The sequence below is a fragment of the Octopus bimaculoides genome, chromosome 2 (assembly GCF_046866305.1).
Source record: "Octopus bimaculoides isolate indiv1 chromosome 2, ASM4686630v1, whole genome shotgun sequence".
Classification (NCBI taxonomy): domain Eukaryota; kingdom Metazoa; phylum Mollusca; class Cephalopoda; order Octopoda; family Octopodidae; genus Octopus; species Octopus bimaculoides.
Genome location: NC_142929.1, coordinates 130,101,136 through 130,121,359, shown reverse-complemented (window position 1 = coordinate 130,121,359; position 20,224 = coordinate 130,101,136). Strand labels below are relative to the sequence as shown.

The 20,224-nt window shown below is 33.0% G+C and overlaps 1 protein-coding gene across 1 annotated transcript in view; it reads left to right on the top strand.

The window, feature by feature from the left end:
• The window catches only part of LOC106877301 (uncharacterized), a 449,889-nt gene that overhangs the window by 375,747 nt on the left and 53,918 nt on the right, over nt 1–20,224 (top strand). The window contains exons 216-240 of the mRNA XM_089338059.1: nt 286–591; nt 1,942–2,244; nt 2,391–2,696; nt 2,902–3,207; nt 3,347–3,652; nt 3,771–4,076; nt 4,447–4,752; nt 4,878–5,180; nt 5,357–5,662; nt 6,598–6,900; nt 7,095–7,397; nt 8,663–8,968; nt 9,797–10,102; nt 10,242–10,547; nt 10,668–10,973; nt 11,269–11,574; nt 11,784–12,086; nt 13,110–13,415; nt 14,359–14,664; nt 14,795–15,097; nt 15,481–15,786; nt 16,952–17,257; nt 17,814–18,116; nt 18,642–18,947; nt 19,737–20,042. Of these exons, the coding sequence (XP_089194185.1) occupies nt 286–591; nt 1,942–2,244; nt 2,391–2,696; nt 2,902–3,207; nt 3,347–3,652; nt 3,771–4,076; nt 4,447–4,752; nt 4,878–5,180; nt 5,357–5,662; nt 6,598–6,900; nt 7,095–7,397; nt 8,663–8,968; nt 9,797–10,102; nt 10,242–10,547; nt 10,668–10,973; nt 11,269–11,574; nt 11,784–12,086; nt 13,110–13,415; nt 14,359–14,664; nt 14,795–15,097; nt 15,481–15,786; nt 16,952–17,257; nt 17,814–18,116; nt 18,642–18,947; nt 19,737–20,042 (7,629 nt within the window). The remainder of the gene's footprint in view (nt 1–285; nt 592–1,941; nt 2,245–2,390; nt 2,697–2,901; nt 3,208–3,346; nt 3,653–3,770; nt 4,077–4,446; nt 4,753–4,877; nt 5,181–5,356; nt 5,663–6,597; nt 6,901–7,094; nt 7,398–8,662; nt 8,969–9,796; nt 10,103–10,241; nt 10,548–10,667; nt 10,974–11,268; nt 11,575–11,783; nt 12,087–13,109; nt 13,416–14,358; nt 14,665–14,794; nt 15,098–15,480; nt 15,787–16,951; nt 17,258–17,813; nt 18,117–18,641; nt 18,948–19,736; nt 20,043–20,224) is intronic.

Sequence of the window (20,224 nt, the reverse complement as noted above, 5' to 3'; positions counted from 1 at the left end):
ATATGGCCAATATAAGTGATCTTTTTCAATTTTCATCTTCTCTTTTGCCTCATTACAATGAACTTATAAAAACTTTGAAAGTAATAGGTTCTTCACTCTATTTATAACTTTCATCATACTGTATAGGTATGTTAAAAAAATTTAGTAAGCAAAAACAAAATAAACCAATGAATTGACATTTCACATAATTGTATACTATTCAGCTTATTCTCCATTTTAATCTAAAGTAACGCTTATCACTTTTCATATATTTTATTTCTCCTATTTTCATTTGTCTATTTTCAGATGTGCCATCTCCACCTGTTGGCCCACTGGTTATCTCAAATGTCACCTACAACTCAGCTGATCTTGAATGGAAACCATCTGAAAATGATGGTGGAACTTCCATTACAGGATATTTGGTAGAATACAGAACAGCTACCAGAACCACATGGTCAAAGGCAGCAACAGTGGACCCAAAACAGACAACATATACATGCAGCAATTTGATGGAAGGAACAGAATATTACTTCAGAATTATTGCTGTCAATGCTGAAGGATACAGCCATCCTCTGGAATCAACTGATGTTACAAAACCAATGAGGGATTTGGGTAAGGATTTAAATTATACATAGTTGATGATTCATTCATTAAAATTGTACTTATTACAAAACGAATGTGAGATGAGATCTCAGTAAGTTTTATTTGATAAGGATTTTAGTGTTTTTAATCAGTAACATATCTTCTTTTGTAAAATTTCACAATGTTGTGTATACACTTTGTTTTATATTGCTATCATGGAAACAATATTTAAATATTGATAATATACACGATAAAAGTTATACACGATTTGTATTAGTGATTCAGAATAACTTTAAAATATTCACTATTTTTCTCATGATTTTATTTTAAGTACATACACCCCCCCACACACACATATACTAAATTGTATTTAAATAATATAGATTTCATAGAATAGTTACTGGTATGGCTATGCAGTTAAGAAGTTTACTTCTGGAGATCGAGTACCACTGTGTGGTATCTCAGTCAGGAGCCTCCTGTCCTGTATGTGACAATAGTTCATTTTATCTCCACAAGAACATACACGCAATCATGACACTGTCAAATCAGGATAAGTTACTAAAAATGGTTTGTATTTATCTCAACTTTAAACTAAAGAGGTTATATTCTTGAACTGAACACTCCTCATCCAATGATGGGGAAATATTATGTTTGAAATAAGTGAGAGTTGGCAAAAGGCAGAACATCTAGCCATAGAAAATATATCTCAACTAATTCTGTCTTATGCAAGCATCAAAATGTGAATGTTAAAACAATGATGAAATATTTAAATATATTCATTATCAAGCAATGTATTCTTCATAAAATTTGAAAGTATTTTCTTCTATTGATAATTTACTTCTCTCTATTGTAGCAATTGCTTAACATTATTAATAATATCTGAGGCAGCAAGCTGACAAAATTGTTAGCATGCCAGGCAAGATGCAGCACAGCATTTTGTTTGTCTTTATGTTCTGGGTTAAAATTCTGTCAAGGTTTATTTTGCCTTTCACCCCTTTGGGGTCAATGAACTAAGTACCAGTGAAATACTGAAGTTGATGTAATTGACTAGTCCCCTCCTCCAAAATTTCAGGCCTTGTGCCTTTAGTAGAACAGATTATTAATTACATCTATCAACAGATGAAGGAATCCTTGTTTTCAATAGAATTTGAAATCAGCATAGCAAGTTGCAAAAAAACCTGTCAGTTTGTAATATTCTCATTGATTACGGAGATGAACAAAGACTCTTCATGGTGGCAGTTTGCATCTACTTCGTCATACATAAATGTACAGAGTAAAAAGTATGAAACACATTTTTAATACCACAACAAAAAATGTTTCTACAATATCATTTTTATTCTTTTGCTTGCATGGAACTTATATGTATTATTTCATTTCTAGCTCTACCAGGACCACCTGTCAATGTCCGAGCTAGCAGAGTTGGTGAAGACTTTGTTGAACTTGAGTGGAATCAACCAAAATCAGATGGAGGAACACCAATTACTAAATACCATGTTGAAATATCTCCACAAACATTAGGAAACTGGACTAAACTGGCAACTGTCGGAGCTTATGATACATTCTGTAAAGCCACTAGACTTGAAGAAGATATGGACTACTATTTCTCTGTATGTGCTGAAAACAAACTTGGAAAAGGTGAAGCTACTGAAACATCGAAACCAGTCACTACAAAGAAGGGACTTTGTAAGTATTTTCACTTGAATATTTGCAGAAAAATAAACTTATACTTGAAATTAGAATATCATGTATATTTGAAATTATACTCTGGTTAAAAGTAGACAGAAGTGTTAAAAGAAAGATGTTTATATAAATTATAAATTTATTTTCAGTGATTCCATCCAAACCAATTGGTCCTCTTACTGTTACCGATGTCCAGCGTAAATCTATCAGCATCAAATGGAAAGCACCATCTGATGATGGTGGTTCTCCAATTATTGGATACATCATAGAAAAACGTCCCGAGTCTGCTCGATATTGGTCAAAGGTTGAGAAAGTTCGTGCTGACATCACAGATTATTGTGTTAGGGATCTCCAAGAAAGAACCATGTATCACTTCAGAGTGATTGCTGAAAACAAAATTGGAGAGAGTGAACCTTTGGAAACTAGGGATGCTACAATGGCCAGAAGTCCATTTGGTAAGTTTAGTTATTGTATATTGAATGTATTTCTTGAAATTTTCTTTTAATAGTAAAACAAAATGTTACATTAAAATAATTGAAATAACAAAAGTATTTTCATTGAAAAGGCAAAATAATGAGCCAACTGAATTTTGATTGATATTTATCAATAACAGCAATATACTGAGTGTTATATTATATATATTTTCTATTTATTTCTTAGATGTGCCATCTGCACCAGTTGGTCCATTGGAGATCACAAATGTCACCAATAATTCTGCTGACTTGAGCTGGAAACCATCTGCCAATGATGGTGGTACACCAATAACTGGATACATTATTGAACACAGAGTAGATTCCAGAACCTTCTGGACTAAAGCAGGCACTGTTAATGAGAAAACTACCACATTTACAGTACCAAATCTTACAGAAGACACAAGTTACCATTTCCGTGTCTTTGCTGTTAATGCTGAAGGACAAAGTAAACCACTTGAATCTACTGATGTCACAAAACCAGTGAGGAAGATTGGTGAGTAATAATCTATTTCTCATTAGAATTTTGTGTTCAGATTTTCAGAATCTTTGTATTTATGTTTCATTCAGTAGGATATTAAAGATTATCAGAGAATTTTGTGTATTAAAAATATTGTATTGGAAATGTTTTTCAGAACCACCAAGTCCACCAATTTACTTCAGAGCTACACAAGTTGGTCCTGACTTTGCAGTCTTGGAATGGAAGAAACCACTTTCAGATGGAGGTTCTAAAATCACCAATTACATCTTATCTGAAATGGGTGGTACATCATCTGATGTTAAGACTAAAGTGAAAACTATTTCAGCTTATGAACATAGTTGTCATTTGAGAGACTTGAAACAGAATTTGTCCTACTACTTCTGTATTCAAGCTGAGAATAAAGCTGGTCTAAGTCCTTACTGTAATGCAGAGTATGCAGTTACACCAATGAGATCTCTTGGTAAGATATTTGATATCTCTGTAATTTTTGTCTATAGATCTTAAACTTTCTTGGTATTTGATGTGAGTAAAACTTGAGAGACATTATTCTATCATTGTGTACTGTTTTGTATTTTTAGAAAAACCATCGAAACCAATTGGTCCTCTGAAAACCTATGATATTGAGAAAACATCTATTTCCATTTCCTGGAAAGCTCCAGAAGATGATGGAGGTAGTCCTCTCACTGGTTACATTATTGAGAAGAAAGAAGCTAATAGACAATACTGGAACAATGTGGCTAAGGTAGCACCCTCAGTGACCAACTACCGTGTTGAAGATCTGAGACAGAACTGTGAATATGACTTCAGAGTTACAGCAATCAATAAAATTGGTCACAGTGATCCCTTACAGACTGATGCTTCAACAATGGCTAAGAGCTCATTCAGTAAGTCATATATTTTGCTTCTCATTGATAATCATTTTTTATATATTCTTTAGTTTTGTTTTCTTTGTTAGCTTCCTGTTATTGTATGGTTCTTGTTTAGAAATGAGTATATAATCAGAAGAAATTATGACTATAAATCAGTTTCTTTTTATTGATAAAAATATTAATTTTTACTGATTATTTAATATAATTTACCAAATGATACATGCATAGGGTAAAAGACTGAGACGGGCTGTTAAAATGATTTTTTTTTTTATTGAACACCTCAATATTTGTAATATTGGAAAAATGAATGTTGTTGTATTGCAGATTCATATTTTTGAATAAAATTTCAAAACAACTCTTAATATCTTTCTTTATTTGTTTTTAGGTGTACCATCTCGTCCTAAAGGGCCCCTTGAAGTTACCAAGGTCTCTTATGACTATGTTGATCTTGAATGGAGAGCTCCTGACAGTGATGGAGGCACTCCAATCACTAAATATATTGTTGAAGTAAGATCTGCTGCACGCATGTCTTGGAACAAAGCAGAAGAAGTTGATGCCAAATCTACTGTTGCCAGAGTTACAGGTTTAGTCGAGGGTACAGAATATTACTTCCGTGTGATTGCTGTCAATGAGGAAGGAGAAAGTCCACCCTTGGAGACATCAGAATCTACGATACCTTCCAGAGAGAAAAGTAAGTGAAATATCTCTGTATTTTTGCATATTGTGGATTATGTTTTCAAATATTATGAGTGGTTTTCATGCCTTACATGTTCTGGATAAGCTAAATTTTGATGTCTTCCATTTTTTCCTTCATAGTGCCTCCTGGAATTCCTATTGCTTTTATGGCTTCAAGAATTGGCAGGGACTATGTCAATCTTCAATGGAGACATCCTAAAGATGACGGTGGTTCAGCTATTCTCAAATATATTATTAAAACGAGGAAAGATACGAAATCTGATTGGGTCAAACTGATGACAATAGATGGTAGGGAAACAGCTTACCGTGTACCTGACTTAACTGAGGGTACTGAATATTACTTCTCAGTTAATGCAGAAAACAAAGTTGGACCTGGAAAGTCTGCTGAACTTCCTGAAGCTGTTGTTCCAGCAAGAGAAGCAAGTAAGTATCTCAAATGACACCTATTTACAGATATATTCCATAAAATATTGATTTGAAATAGATAAAAATATTTATGAAAATAACTGAAGATATATAAGAATTTAAAGAATTAAATATTTTCATAATTCTAATTTTTTAACAATTTAAAAATATTGTTTTTACCTTGTTCTTTTTAGCTGTACCTTCATGTCCTACTGGTCCTCTTGACATTACTGATGTCCAACGTACTAGCATCAGTATTAAATGGAAGGCACCAAAGGATGATGGTGGTTCACCAATTATTGCTTACAATGTTGAGAAGAAGCATACTAAAGCCCATATATGGAGTAGGGTAGATCAAGTGGATGCTTCAACATATGAAATGTGTGTCAAAGGCCTTTATGAGAAGAATGAATATCTCTTCAGAGTTATTGCAGTCAACAAGATTGGACAGAGTTCACCTCTTGAGACTGATGGAGCTACTTTAGCTCGTAGTCCATTTGGTAAGTTTCTTTTTCCTTTTTTTTATATTATATTCCATAGTTTAATTTGCTTATCTTCAAAAGAATAGTTTATCTTTTAGCATACTCTGAGCTAGCAATCTCCATGTCTCTATATTTCTGAGAGTGACAACTGTATTATGACATATTTCAATGAATCTTCAGTCTTTATGAATTGTGCTGGTGATTAATATTTTAATCATATCCTGAAAATGTTAAACTCTTTAGCTGTCCCACATAGTTGTCTTTACATTGATATTTTTGCTTATTCTCTCTTAAAACTCAGCTTTTCTTTTGCACTACCATTACTATGAAGAAACAAATGTATTTCAGAATCTAAACTAGCTGTAAAAAACATTGATATTGGGACAAACCTAATTTTTATCATCTTGTCCTAATATCACATTGATATTAGGACAAACCTAATTCTTATCATAGTTCTTATGTGAGAAAAAGAAAGCAACATATATATATATTGATATATATGAAGAAAGTTAATTGACGTTATCCCAGTATAGTAATCATTCATTCAGTAAAAATTAAGATATTCTATTCAACTTCCAGCTTTAAAAATTGCTGTCATTTCTTTACTAACTAAAGTTGAAAACAATATATTATGAAATATTAAATCACCTTTATCTAAGTTACACAACTAAGCTATTGTTTTACTAATTATTTTTATAAATATTAACTTTATACAAATGAATGAGAAAAGAACAATTACCTTCACTAGTTTGCAGTTGTTTTGACTGTGTGGAACTGGTCACCCAGAACTGAGTGTCTGTAGGGCAACTTATAGTTTATCACAACCTTAACACACACACACACACACACCTGTACATGTGGATACATATTGCATATAAATATATATGTATAATAAGATATTAATTTGTTTTTCAAATAATATTTATACTTGATATATTCTTTTAATATTTCAGATTTACCATCTGCCCCAGTTGGGCCACTTGCTGTGTCAAATGTCACCTACAATTCAGCTGATCTTGAATGGAAACAATCTGAAAAGGATGGTGGAACACCTATAACAGGATATTTGATAGAATATAGAACTGCTTCCAGGACGACATGGTCAAAGGCAGCAGTAGTAGACCCAAGACAAACAACATATACATGCAGTAATTTGATGGAAGGCACAGAATATTTCTTCAGAGTTATCGCTGTGAATGCTGAAGGCCAGAGCCATCCTCTGGAATCGGATGTTGTCAAACCAATGAGACATTTGGGTATGTTCATAAAAATATGGTTATTTCAGTGTGTTAGAAATTTTATTAATGAACATACTATGTAAGATGTAAAATAAAGAATATATTATATTTATTATTACTGAATTTATGTATTGGTTATTATCATAAATTTTTTTAAAGATTTGTTTTTCATACTTGTACTAATGACAAATTTATTCCAATCTATTTTATAGTTGTCCCTGGAGCTCCCGTCAATCTTCATGCAACTCGTGTTGGTGAGAACTTTGTTGAACTTGAATGGAAGGAACCAAAATCTGATGGTGGCACACCAATCACTAAATACCATATTGCAATATCTCCATTTAAACCAGGAAATTGGACCAAATTAGATGCAGTTGATTCTTATGATTTGTATTGTAAAGCTATTAATCTTGATGAAGATATGACATACTACTTCTCAGTAACTGCTGAAAACAAGATTGGAAAAGGTGAAACTACTGAGATTTCTGAGGGTGTAACAACTAAGAAAGGACTATGTAAGTTTATTTACTGACTAATCGCTTTCATGCCTGTTTAACTGATAAATTTCTCTATACAGTTAATTGTACAGAAAGTATAGGGAGATGAAATTAAAGTATTAAATATTTTAATTGAATATCTTAAATATGCCAAGTTAATTCAATATATTTATATCAGAATTTCTCTTAATAAAAGTAACAAGTATTTAAGTTGAATGGTTTATATGAAGCATTCTGATATATATTCAACAAAATTTTTAAAAATTGCAACAATACAAGTTTGAAATAAAACAATGAAAGTAAAAATGAAGGTTTACACTTATCCCTAATATCATGGTATTTCAGCTTTAAAAAACCTTTATCAAGAGAACATACCAACTGAGCTTGGCTCTGATCAGCCTACACATGTAGAGAGCAAAAGCAGTTGTATTATGTTATGTGCAGATTTGTAATGTTAGATCTGTCAATTAGTATCATGCAATTCTTGTCTGTTGTTGATGGTGGTATTCAGCTTTTCAATATGAATGACCTCTTTATTTCTCAGATTTCTAATATGCTGATCTGTGGATTTGATGGTGATTGCAATGTTTTACTTGCAACATCTTTCCAGGTGTTTTGTAACAGAGATAGCATTCATATGAATCTATTCTTTAGCACAAAGGTGCAGAATGTAAAATCTACCACTTTTATTATATGCTGTGTGGTATATTACATAGGCCTGCAAAAGCATTTCATCATTGTTGATAGGGCAGTAGTTGCTGTGTGGAGGCTGTTTCACTGATAGACATTTTCTCAGGGAAGGTTCAGAATGCTCCAGCTGCATATTCAGTCCTTCCCTTCAGGTCACCTAGCTGATTGTCTGTCACACATTAAACACCCTGAAATGTTATTGGTATTCATTTTCAGTTGAGTGAAATAAAATAGCATGAAATGAAGTGTCTTGCTCAGAAACACAATGTTCCCTTTCTGAGAACCAAAAGCTTAATGATCATTACCTTAAAACTCAAGCCAATATGTTGCAAACTTTCATTTGTTTTAGATATCATGAAACAAATGAAAACTTTAATTTTGTTTATTGTGAAATGATAAAATGTATCTCTAACATATAACCTTCAATGAAAGTGGAAGTATAATTGTCCTACTTAAAAGAATTTTACAACTGCATATATTAAATAGATATTCTAGAATTATGGAAAAATAATTATGCTTTTACTTTCTTAGATTGATTCATTGCTAAATTATTTCCTATTTAATCTTATATAAAATATAAATCATATTTTCAGTGGTTCCATCCAAACCAATTGGTCCTCTTACTGTTACCGATGTCCAGCGTACTGCTATCAGCATCAAATGGAAAGCACCATCTGATGATGGCGGTTCTCCAATTACTGGATACATCATAGAAAAACGCCACGAGTCTGCTCGATTCTGGTCAAAGGTTACTAAAGTCCGTGCTGACACCACAGAGTGTTGTGTTAGGGATCTCCAAGAAAGAACCATGTATCACTTTAGAGTGATTGCTGAAAACAAAATTGGAGAGAGTGAACCTTTAGAAACAAAAGAAGCAACAATGGCCAGAAGTCCATTTGGTAAGTTCAGTTATTTCAAAGTGAATGTATCATTGAAAATTTCCTTTTAATGGTAACTAAGACAATTTAAATACCATATAAAAAATGGCAACATAAAATGTGCAAACTAAGATCCTTTACTTTGTTAATTTTACAAATTGTATTTATTAGTCATTATTATTTAGTCCAATTGGGATTAATGGAGTGAGTACTAGCAAAATATTAATATTAATTTACTTGACTGTAACACTCTCAAAAAGGTTAGCAATCATTATTATTCACGTTACAGAGGGTGGTGAAAGGTAGAGTCAGTTGATAGTTGAACAAAATGCCTTGAAATATTCTATTCAGTTTTGTGTTTCCACATTCTAATTCAATTTATACTTGGGTCAATTAATTTTCAAGCTTTCAACATAAACTATAGATATAGCAGCATAAAAATAAGAAATTTCATAAAGCACCTAGTTTCTAGAATACTTTTTGTACTGTGATTATTTCAGGATTCTGTAATTCTGTCATAAAATCTTCCCATTCCACATCAGACAAAAAGAGAAAGGACTTCAATAAATATATCAATATACTCTTGTTTATTTCACAAGGGAGTATCTTAATCTTTATAAGCAAATCTATGTACGACTTACGTGTGACAAAAATGTATGTACAATAAGTGCTAAAATAAAATAAACAAAGAAATAAAAATTGGATGTACAAGTGCAATATCTATGGCCATTTAGCTTAAGTATTTTAAGAAGCTGCATGAAATGTATCAAAGAATCTAACAACCATAATAGCTTGAAAGATTTAATAATGAATTAATACATTCATCAATGATTTTTAATTAATTATCAGATGTGCCATCTGCACCAGTTGGTCCATTGGAGATCACAAATGTCACCAATAATTCTGCTGACTTGAGCTGGAAACCATCTGCCAATGATGGTGGTACACCAATAACTGGATACATTATTGAACACAGAGTAGATTCCAGAACCTTCTGGACTAAAGCAGGCACTGTTAATGAGAAAACTACCACATTTACAGTACCAAATCTTACAGAAGACACAAGTTACCATTTCCGTGTCTTTGCTGTTAACGCTGAAGGACAAAGTAAACCACTTGAATCTACTGATGTCACAAAACCAGTGAGGAAGATTGGTGAGTAATAATCTATTTCTCATTAGAATTTTGTGTTCAGATTTTCAGAATCTTTGTATTTATGTTTCATTCAGTAGGATATTAAAGATTATCAGAGAATTTTGTGTATTAAAAATATTTCATTGAAAATGTTTTTCAGAACCACCAAGTCCACCAATTTACTTCAGAGCTACACAAGTTGGTCCTGACTTTGCAGTCTTGGAATGGAAGAAACCACTTTCAGATGGAGGTTCTAAAATCACCAATTACATCTTATCTGAAATGGGTGGTACATCATCTGATGTGAAGACTAAAGTGAAAACTATTTCAGCTTATGAACATAGTTGTCATTTGAGAGACTTGAAACAGGATTTGTCCTACTACTTCTGTATTCAAGCTGAGAATAAAGCTGGTCTAAGTCCTTACTGTAATGCAGAGTATGCAGTTACACCAATGAGATCTCTTGGTAAGATATTTTATATCTCTATGTAATTTTTGTTTATAGATCTTAAACTTTCTTGGTATTTGATGTGAGTAAAACTTGAGAGACATTATTCTATCATTGTGTACTGTTTTGTATTTTTAGAAAAACCATCGAAACCAATTGGTCCTCTGAAAACCTATGATATTGAGAAAACATCTATTTCCATTTCCTGGAAAGCTCCAGAAGATGATGGAGGTAGTCCTCTCACTGGTTACATTATTGAAAAGAAAGAGGCTAATAGACAATACTGGAACAATGTGGCTAAGGTAGCACCCTCAGTGACCAACTACCGTGTTGAAGATCTGAGACAGAACTGTGAATATGACTTCAGAGTTACTGCAATCAATAAAATTGGTCTTAGCGATCCATTAGAGACCGATGCTTCAACAATGGCAAAGAGCTCATTCAGTAAGTTATAAATTTGAATTGTCTGATACAATCATTATCTTAAAAATTTTTTGATGTAGTATTTAGTTACTAATTATGTAACGTTTTTCTTCATAAAAGTTTTTGTGATTACCTTGTAATGTTTATAAGCTTGCTTAATAAATTTCACTTGTTTGTGAGAAGAAGTTAAATATTTTATCTTCCTTATTTGAACTTGTTTTGTATTTGAAATTCTAGGAAAGCAACAGTTTTATGTTTATACGTTTGCAATAAATGAATGCAGTGGTACATTTTATTGTTTCTTTGTGTTCTCTAGGTGTACCATCTCGTCCTAAAGGGCCACTCGATATTACCAAAGTCTCTTATGACTATGTTGATCTTGAATGGAAAGCTCCTGACAGTGATGGAGGCACTCCTCTCACTAAATATATTGTTGAAGTAAGATCTGCTGCACGTGTGTCTTGGCTCAAAGCAGAAGAAGTTGATCCCAAATGTACTGTTGCCAGAGTTACAGGTTTAGTCGAGGGAACTGAATATTACTTCCGTGTGATTGCCGTTAATGAAGAGGGAGAAAGTCAACCTTTGGAGACAACAGAGTCTGCAACACCAACCAGAGACATAAGTAAGTCATACTGTTTCTTCTGAAGTAATTTTGTTATTAATTAGTCAATACATATCTTATTGTTTACCACTGAATGTAAAAAAAATTAATTTTAATTATATTTTATGTTTTTTGTATGTCTTTACAAATAGTTTATCTCATAATTTAGCATAATATTTTTAAAAATCTGTATTTAGCTTGGATTTTGATTTGCCTTCTGTTTATTTCAGATGTGCCTGGTGTGCCTTATGACTTTAAATATAGTAAATTAGGAAAATCACATGTTACCTTAGAATGGAGAACACCACATGATGATGGTGGCTCTAAAATCCTCAAGTATTCCATCAAAATGAAGAAAGATAAGAAATCTGATTGGGGAAAACTCATGACTGTTGATGGAAATGAAAGAAATTGTAAGGTGACAGATCTGGAAGAAGGCCAAGAATATTACTTTGCTGTATGTGCTGAAAATAAGAAGGGCAGTGGTAAACTGGCAGAAATGCCTGGACCTGTTATTCCCAAAAAGGAGCCAAGTAAGCTAAATTTATTTTTATTGATATTTCATAAATATCTATTCATGTATAAAAAATATCTTTTGATTAGAATATGTTCCTGTATATAGAAGCAATTTTATGTTTATAAATCATTTTAGTATCAAAGGTATAAATGACTAAAATGTCTTATTAAGACGATTATAATTTTCCAAACTGTTAACCACATTTTTAAAGGTGAAGTTTTTTTAAAATTCAATTTGATCATTGGCCATCATTATCTTATTCTGTGTTCAGCATATCGTACCAGGGTGGATCTGAACTAGAAACTTTTATTTCAATACTAAAGATCCTAATATTCTGACTAATTTTCCTACTGATGTAGGACCTAATAATGATAATCAGAAATCAACTAGATTGAAACACAGTATAAATGTAAATATTGAAAATAGCTTCATCTATAAAGATTTGATTAATGCACTAAAAGATTATAACGGTATATAATCTTATATCTATTTAATCATGTTGCAAACAAATAGTCTTGATCTTATAATAGCAAAAATATTTTGCTAAGCTAAGGGATGGAAATTTAGTTCCATGTTTTGGACTTGTTTCCATTATGGATCACCACACAACTTTGTCGTTAAGCATTTCTCATTCTTAAAGTATATATAAAGATTACTTGTACAGCAATAACCAAAAATGCTTGGTAAAATAAGAACATTGCTACAAGTTTCAAAGCAACTTGTTAAAATATGTGCACAGTTATCTCAATATTATTAGTTCATAGCAAGCCTAAATACATTTTAAACATATTAATATGTATCAATGTTAAATATGCCTTTACAAAGAGATATGTTGATAATTATATCATCATATTACACATAACATATAGACACACCATATTAGATCCTATAGCTTGAAAAAGATTGATCTTGGAATTATTAAGGTTTTTGATAATAATTTGGAAACATACATGCGTGTGCATATGTGTAAGACATATTCATTTATAGAAGCAGTATTCAGTGGAATACTTTTTAATATTGTCATTTTCCAATATTTTAGCTTTTCCCTCAGCACCTGCTGGACCTCTGGAAATTACGAAAGTGCAGCGCACTGCCATTAGTATCCAATGGAAACCTCCTCAAGATGATGGTGGATCTCCAGTTACTGACTACATTGTAGAAAGAAAAGTACCACGTGCATTGCTATGGACAAGGATTGATAAAGTTGATGCTCACACACTGGAAATGTGCTGTGAAAATCTCTATGAAAAACACGAGTACTTGTTCCGAGTAACAGCTCTAAATGTCATTGGACATGGCCCTTACTTGGAGAGTGATGGAGTAACTTTGGCAAGAAGTCCATTCGGTAAATATTTTGAAATTTATTCTTTTATATTATATTTTATCCTTTCCTTTTTAATCTCTGCAATCTAAAATATATAATATAATACTTTATCCATAGAAAATTAATTTATTTTATTATCAAATGACATGTTTAAATTGGTAAAGCATGATCCATTCTGAAAAGCTGCACACACACACACATGCAGTTAGTATGATTACCAGTCCAATAGTAGTACAATTAATGAGAAAAAATTGGCACAGTATTTCAGAGTTATAGTTGTTTGGCAAGTGATTTCATTTGAGATCCTGTTGTGATACTGAAACAACTGCATCAGAGAAGAGTCAGGACAACCATTTAAAACACACATATATTTCCATTATCCTTTATCTTTTATTTGTTTTAGTCATTGGATCGTGGCCATGCTGGGGCACCACCATGAAGGGTTTTAGCCAAATAAATCAACCCTAGTTTTAAGTCTGATATTTATTCTAACACTCTCTTTTGACAAACCACTAAGTTACAGGGACATAAACCAATGTTGATTGTCAAGGGGTGGGGTGGCACACACACACACACACACACACACACACACACACACACACACACACACACACACACACACACACACACACACATATATTTACCATATCCACGCACAAGACTCTAGTCAACCTGGTGCTATTGTAAATGACACTTGCCCAAGGTGTCATACAGCAAAGCTGAACCCAAGACCACATCGTTGGGAAGCAACCTTCTTAAATATACAGCCATGCCATTCCCTTTTGTCTTATTTTGAGATGGAATTATAAAATGATAAAAGGTATAAAATATTAAAATATTTTGTTCTACAATAAATTCTTCATTGACAGGATTTCATTCATCTCAAACTTTTTCACACATGTGCCAATTCTGCTTTTAATGTAAACATCTCTTATTGATTTATACAATTTTATATTTAATGTAGATGTTCCATCTGCTCCTGTTGGCCCACTGAAAGTAAGCAATGTTACCATAGATTCTGCTGACTTGGAATGGGAATCTCCAGAAAAAGATGGTGGTACTCCACTTACTGGTTATGTCATTGAGTACAGGACTAGTACAAGATCGACATGGTCCAAAGCTGGAATGGTTGATGCAAAATCTACAAAATACACTGTTCCAAACCTGTTGGAGGGTAATGAATATTTCTTCCGTGTTATTGCTGTCAATGATGAAGGACCAAGCCGGCCCTTAGTTTCAACAGAAATTGTTAAACCAATGAGAACATTAGGTAAAATGCATTTTCATAATTTATCTTTTGTTTTTGTTACTCATAGTTTATAAAATTTAGTTGTTTAAAACGTTCATTTATTTGGTTATCAAGTTCAAAATTGATATCTGTTTGTGTTTATCTTCTTCAGCTTTGCCTGGAGTTCCAGTAGATCTGAGAGCCAGCAGAGTCGGTGAAGATTTTGTTGAAATGGAATGGGATGCACCTAAATCTGATGGCGGTTCTGCAATAATTAACTATCATTTGCAAATATCTGCATTTAAGCCTGGAGACTGGCAAAAACTTGCTAAAGTTTCTGCTTATGATACATATTGCCGAGCTGTTCGTCTTGAAGAGGACATGGATTATTACTTTGCTGTCTGTGCTGAAAATAGTCTTGGTAAAGGTGAATTTTGTGAAATGACAAAACCAGTCAAAACCAAGCGAGGATTACGTAAGTATTCTAGTTTCTACTATATAGTATATAATTGAATTTTATACATTTATTTGTGAATATACATTTATTTGTGTATACATTTATTTGTGTATATATGGTCCTCAACTTCTTGGATTTTGTCATACCATACCATCTATACCAACATGGAAAACAATGCTAAATTGATGAGGATGATATTCTTATGTGTATTGTTCGTGAGGGTGTGTGTGTGTGTGAACATATGTTTTTAAAATAATATAAAAGTTCACAAGTCTTTAAATTATATATATTATGTTGACAAAGTATTTTCTCCTTTTCTTTACTATCAATGCTAAAAAAGTAAACTGAAATAATTTTCTGTTAAAATCTTTTTAATATGTTACCTTTTTTATCATATACAGTGGTTCCAGCCAAACCAATTGGTCCTTTGACAGTGACTGATGTAAAACGTAATTCTATTGGCATTAAATGGAAAGCACCAACTGATGATGGAGGTGCTCCTATTACTAGCTACATCATAGAAAAACGTCATGAATCTGCTCGCTTCTGGTCAAAGGGAGAAAGAGTCAGTGGTGATGTTACAACATGCATTGTAAAGAATCTCCAAGAGAAAACTTCATACCATTTCCGAGTCATTGCAGTGAATCAAGTTGGGGAAAGTGAACCATTGGAATCAAAGGAAGCAACACTTGCTAGAAGTCCATTTGGTAAGTAATATAACAGAAATATGTTAAATATTAGTGGAAATGATGTATGCCAGCATTAGTTATTTTTGCTGTTTATCTTCACCACTGACGTTTTAAAAGCTGTCTATGTTTAGAGTAAAATCTTTATATATTATACATATTTTTTTTTAATCAGAAACTTTTAATCTTTATATTTCTAATATATAAAAGAACTTTAATGTAATCAACTTGCTCCTGTCCATGAAATTAGTGGCCTTGTACCAAAATTTGAAACCAATATAAGAGGACTTCACTAACCTAAAGAGTTACTTACAAGTGTAGGTAATTCTCGGTTCTAAAACTCCACTAGATTATTGTCCTCATTTTAATTACTTGTAGCTATTAGTATTTAGAATTACCCTGTGAAATCTCCACAGTCTATTGGAGAATTAGCAGGGGCTATACCATTACTATGGAAATTCAAGGGAGTATAGATTTAAGTCAATGTGCACTGTGAATAGAAGTATGATCAATATAGGAAAAATTGAAAAGCAATACATGTTAATCATGGTGGGCAGAAGTTAGAGTTGAAGTAAATGTTTAGGATATGGCAGAGTGTATCAAATATTAGTTATCAGTAGTTTGATTTGCTACCTGCTTCTGAAAACTCCTTACTTGTAGTCTAGGTAATCCTACATTATTTCATTTATTTATTTTATATTGGATTTGGTGAACTACGATATCATTGGTAACAGATTTCTAATTAGCTGATAGTTAGTTCATTTCATCTATGAGAGTGAAAGCAACAAGGGACTGTCTGTGTTGGGTTAAACAAATACCACACAGGGTATCTTTATTTTGAAATCCCTAGCTATTGGTTTACTTCCTTATTATATCTTTTGGCAATATACATTTGCGAAATATATACTCACAGAAACATGTATATAATATGATGGACTTCTGCATAGTTTCTCTCTACCAAATTCTACTCACAAGGCATTGGTTAATTTGAAGTCATGGTGGAGTGTACATACACAGTAGGATTGAACCTGAAGCCACTGGGTTATGAAACAGACTCTTTAACTTTGCAGCTATTATCTTTTGCATGTTTCATTTCACTTCATCTAGCCAGAGAATACAAATATATCCCTCTCTTTATTTTTAAGTATTTTATTTTCAATAACATGATATTATTTCTCTTTTACAGATCCTCCATCACGTCCTGTAGGTCCATTGAATGTTGATAATGTAACCAATTGTTCTGCGGATCTTAGCTGGAAGAAACCTGAAAATGATGGTGGGTCCCCAATAACAAATTACATTTTGGAATATAAAATGGCATCAAGGAACTTCTGGACTAATGTTGCTACAGTTGGAGCAGATGTTACAAAGTTCACTGTGCAAAACCTCATTGAAGAAACAGAATTTGATTTCCGAGTTGCTGCAGTTAACGCTGAAGGTCAAAGTCCATACTTGGAAACTGTTGAGGTTACAAAACCAGTCAAGAAAATAAGTAAGTTAATCTTCAAATAATTTCTCTTTTTTTTAAAAGATATATGTCACACAAAAGCCCCTATGTGACACCACTTAAAAGCACCATTTGCAGTGTCACATAAAAGCACCCAGCACACTCTATAAGGTGGTTGTCATTAGGAAAGGTATCTAGCTGTAGAAATAATGCTAAAACAGGCTGGAGTCTGGTGCAGTCCCCAGCTTGTCAGATCTGGCCACACCATCCAACCCATGCCATCATGGACAACAGACATTAAATGATGTCCTTTCTAGATATCTAAGAATTTAATGGGACTGGAAAAGATACTGTTATCATCTCAACAAAATTGTAAATTTCCTTTGCTTTTCACTTTTTTTTACTAGTGTATGTATATATATATATAGTGTGTGTGTGTGTATGTATATGCATGTATATATATGTATATATGTACATATATGTCTATGCATCTATATAAATGTGTGTGTGTGTTGTTTGTATTTAGGCATCATGTTATTAGGCAATGTAAAAATTAATAATATATATATATATATTTATACATTTTAAATCTATCTTTCAGATCCCCCAAGTCCACCAATATATTTCCGATCAACAAAAGTGGGAGCTGACTTTACTCTGTTAGAATGGAAACCCCCTCTGGAAAATGGTGGTGCCAAGATTACAAACTATCATATATTGAAACGAGAATCTGAAGATGATGAACCTCAGAAATTAAAAACAATTTCAGGTCATGAGCTGTCTTGTGAAATTAAAGGTCTCAGACAAACAATTACTTATTACTTCTCCATATGCGCTGAAAACAAAGCTGGTCTTAGTAAACTTTGCCATGCAGATCATGCTGTATGCCCAATGAAACCACTTGGTAAGAAGTCAGATATAATTTTTATTAAATATTTATATTTTAAAGATGTTAAAAAACATATATACAAAGTCCACACTTTTTCAATTCTCTCACTTGTATCTATACACACACACAGACACCTCCCCACACATGCACACACACATTTATAAGAGTATCTCTAGTGCTGGTGTTTAACTAAGACTTTCCAAACCCCGATCAAATATAATACTGCTTAAGAGGTGGGTCTTTCAGACCTTTGAAGATAGAATTATTATTATTATTAGTAGTAGTATTACTACTACTACTAAGGTGGCATGCTGGCAGAATCATTAGCATGCTACATGAAATGCTTAGTGGTATTTCGCCTGTCGCTCCGATCTGAGTTCAAATTCATCCTTTCAGGGTCAATAAAATAAGTATCAGTTGAATACTGGGGCCGATGTAATTGACTCATCCCCTCTCCTAAAATGGCTGCTCTTGAGGCAAAATTTGAAACCATTATTATTATTATTATTATTATTGCTATCATTACTATTCTATTTTCAGATAAACCAACAAGACCACGAGGTCCAATTAAAGTTTCTGATGTTCAGAAAACTTCTATGAGAGTCACATGGAAATCTCCAGAAGATGATGGTGGATCTCCTTTAACTGGTTACTTCTTGGAAAAACGAGAAGCTAACAGACAGTATTGGAGTAAAGTAGAACAGGTTCCTGCAACTGTAACTAGTGCTGTTGTTGATAACTTGAGACAAGGTACTGAATATGAATTCCAAGTCAGTGCCTTCAATAAAGTTGGTTACAGTGAGCCTCTAATTTCAGAGGGAACAACCTTAGCAAAGAGCCCATATGGTAATTTTTTTCTACTTTCTATACTTCTATTTAACAAAGCAGATATGTTTTATTTTGTCATATTTTCTTTCTTATAAGTTCATAGGTGATTCCAGATATAGATTAACTTAAAAATATTTTATTGACAGCTTACTTTCAACCTCTGTGGAGGCGCAATGGCCCAGTGGTTAGGGCAGCGAACTCGCGGTCATAGGATTGCGGTTTCAATTCCCAATCCTGGCGTTGTGAGTGTTTATTGAGCGAAAACACTTAATGCTCCATGAGGCTCCGGCAGGGGATGGTGGCGAACCCTGCTGTACTCTTTCACCACAACTTTCTCTCACTCTTACTTCCTGTTTCTGTTGTGCCTGTAATTCAAAGGGTCAGCTTTGTCACACTGTGTCACGCTGAATATCCCCGAGAACTACATTAAGAGTACACGTGTCTGTAGAGTGCTCAGCCACTTGCACGTTAATTTTATGAGCAGGCTGTTCCGTTGATAGGATCAACTGGAACCCTCAACGTTGTAAGCGACGGAGTGCCAACAACACAACTTTCAACCTCTAATAAATTTTTCATAGACCAATATTATCTGCTATTTTTTTCATCTTTCTTATTTTGATTAAATAAGTTACCAGAAAAAAGAAAATGAAAGATAAAGTAGCCACTGGCAAAACAGATTCTTTAAATTTCAATTATTTGCTTTTAGAATCTCATGATGTAAATGTTTCATTTGAGAAGAATATATTATGAAAAAGATTGTTTTTACAAATTTTTCAGTTAAAAAAATACATTCCATATATTCTGCAGGTGTACCATCTCGTCCAAAGGGACCACTTGATGTTATCAAAGTCTCTTATGACTATGTTGACCTTGAATGGAAAGCTCCTGAAAGTGATGGAGGTACCCCTATCACCAAATATATAATTGAAGTAAAATCAGCCTCACGGTTATCTTGGCTGAAAGCTGAAGAAGTTCCTCCTAATATAACAATTGCAAGAATTATGGGCTTAGTGGAAGGAACCGAATACTACTTCCGTGTGATTGCAGTTAATGAGGAAGGTGAAAGTCCTCCACTGGAGACAACTGAATCAACCACACCAACAAGAGAAATAAGTAAGAAATTTTTACTTTAACCCTTTAGTATTTAATCCAGCCATATCTAGCCCAAATATTCTTCTTGTTTTATGTTAAAACTGACCAGATTCAACCTGTCACACCTACTCTATAATATTATTCTAAAAGAACATAAATGCACCTTTGAAATCTTGAAGCTACAAGATAATGTGTGATTGATT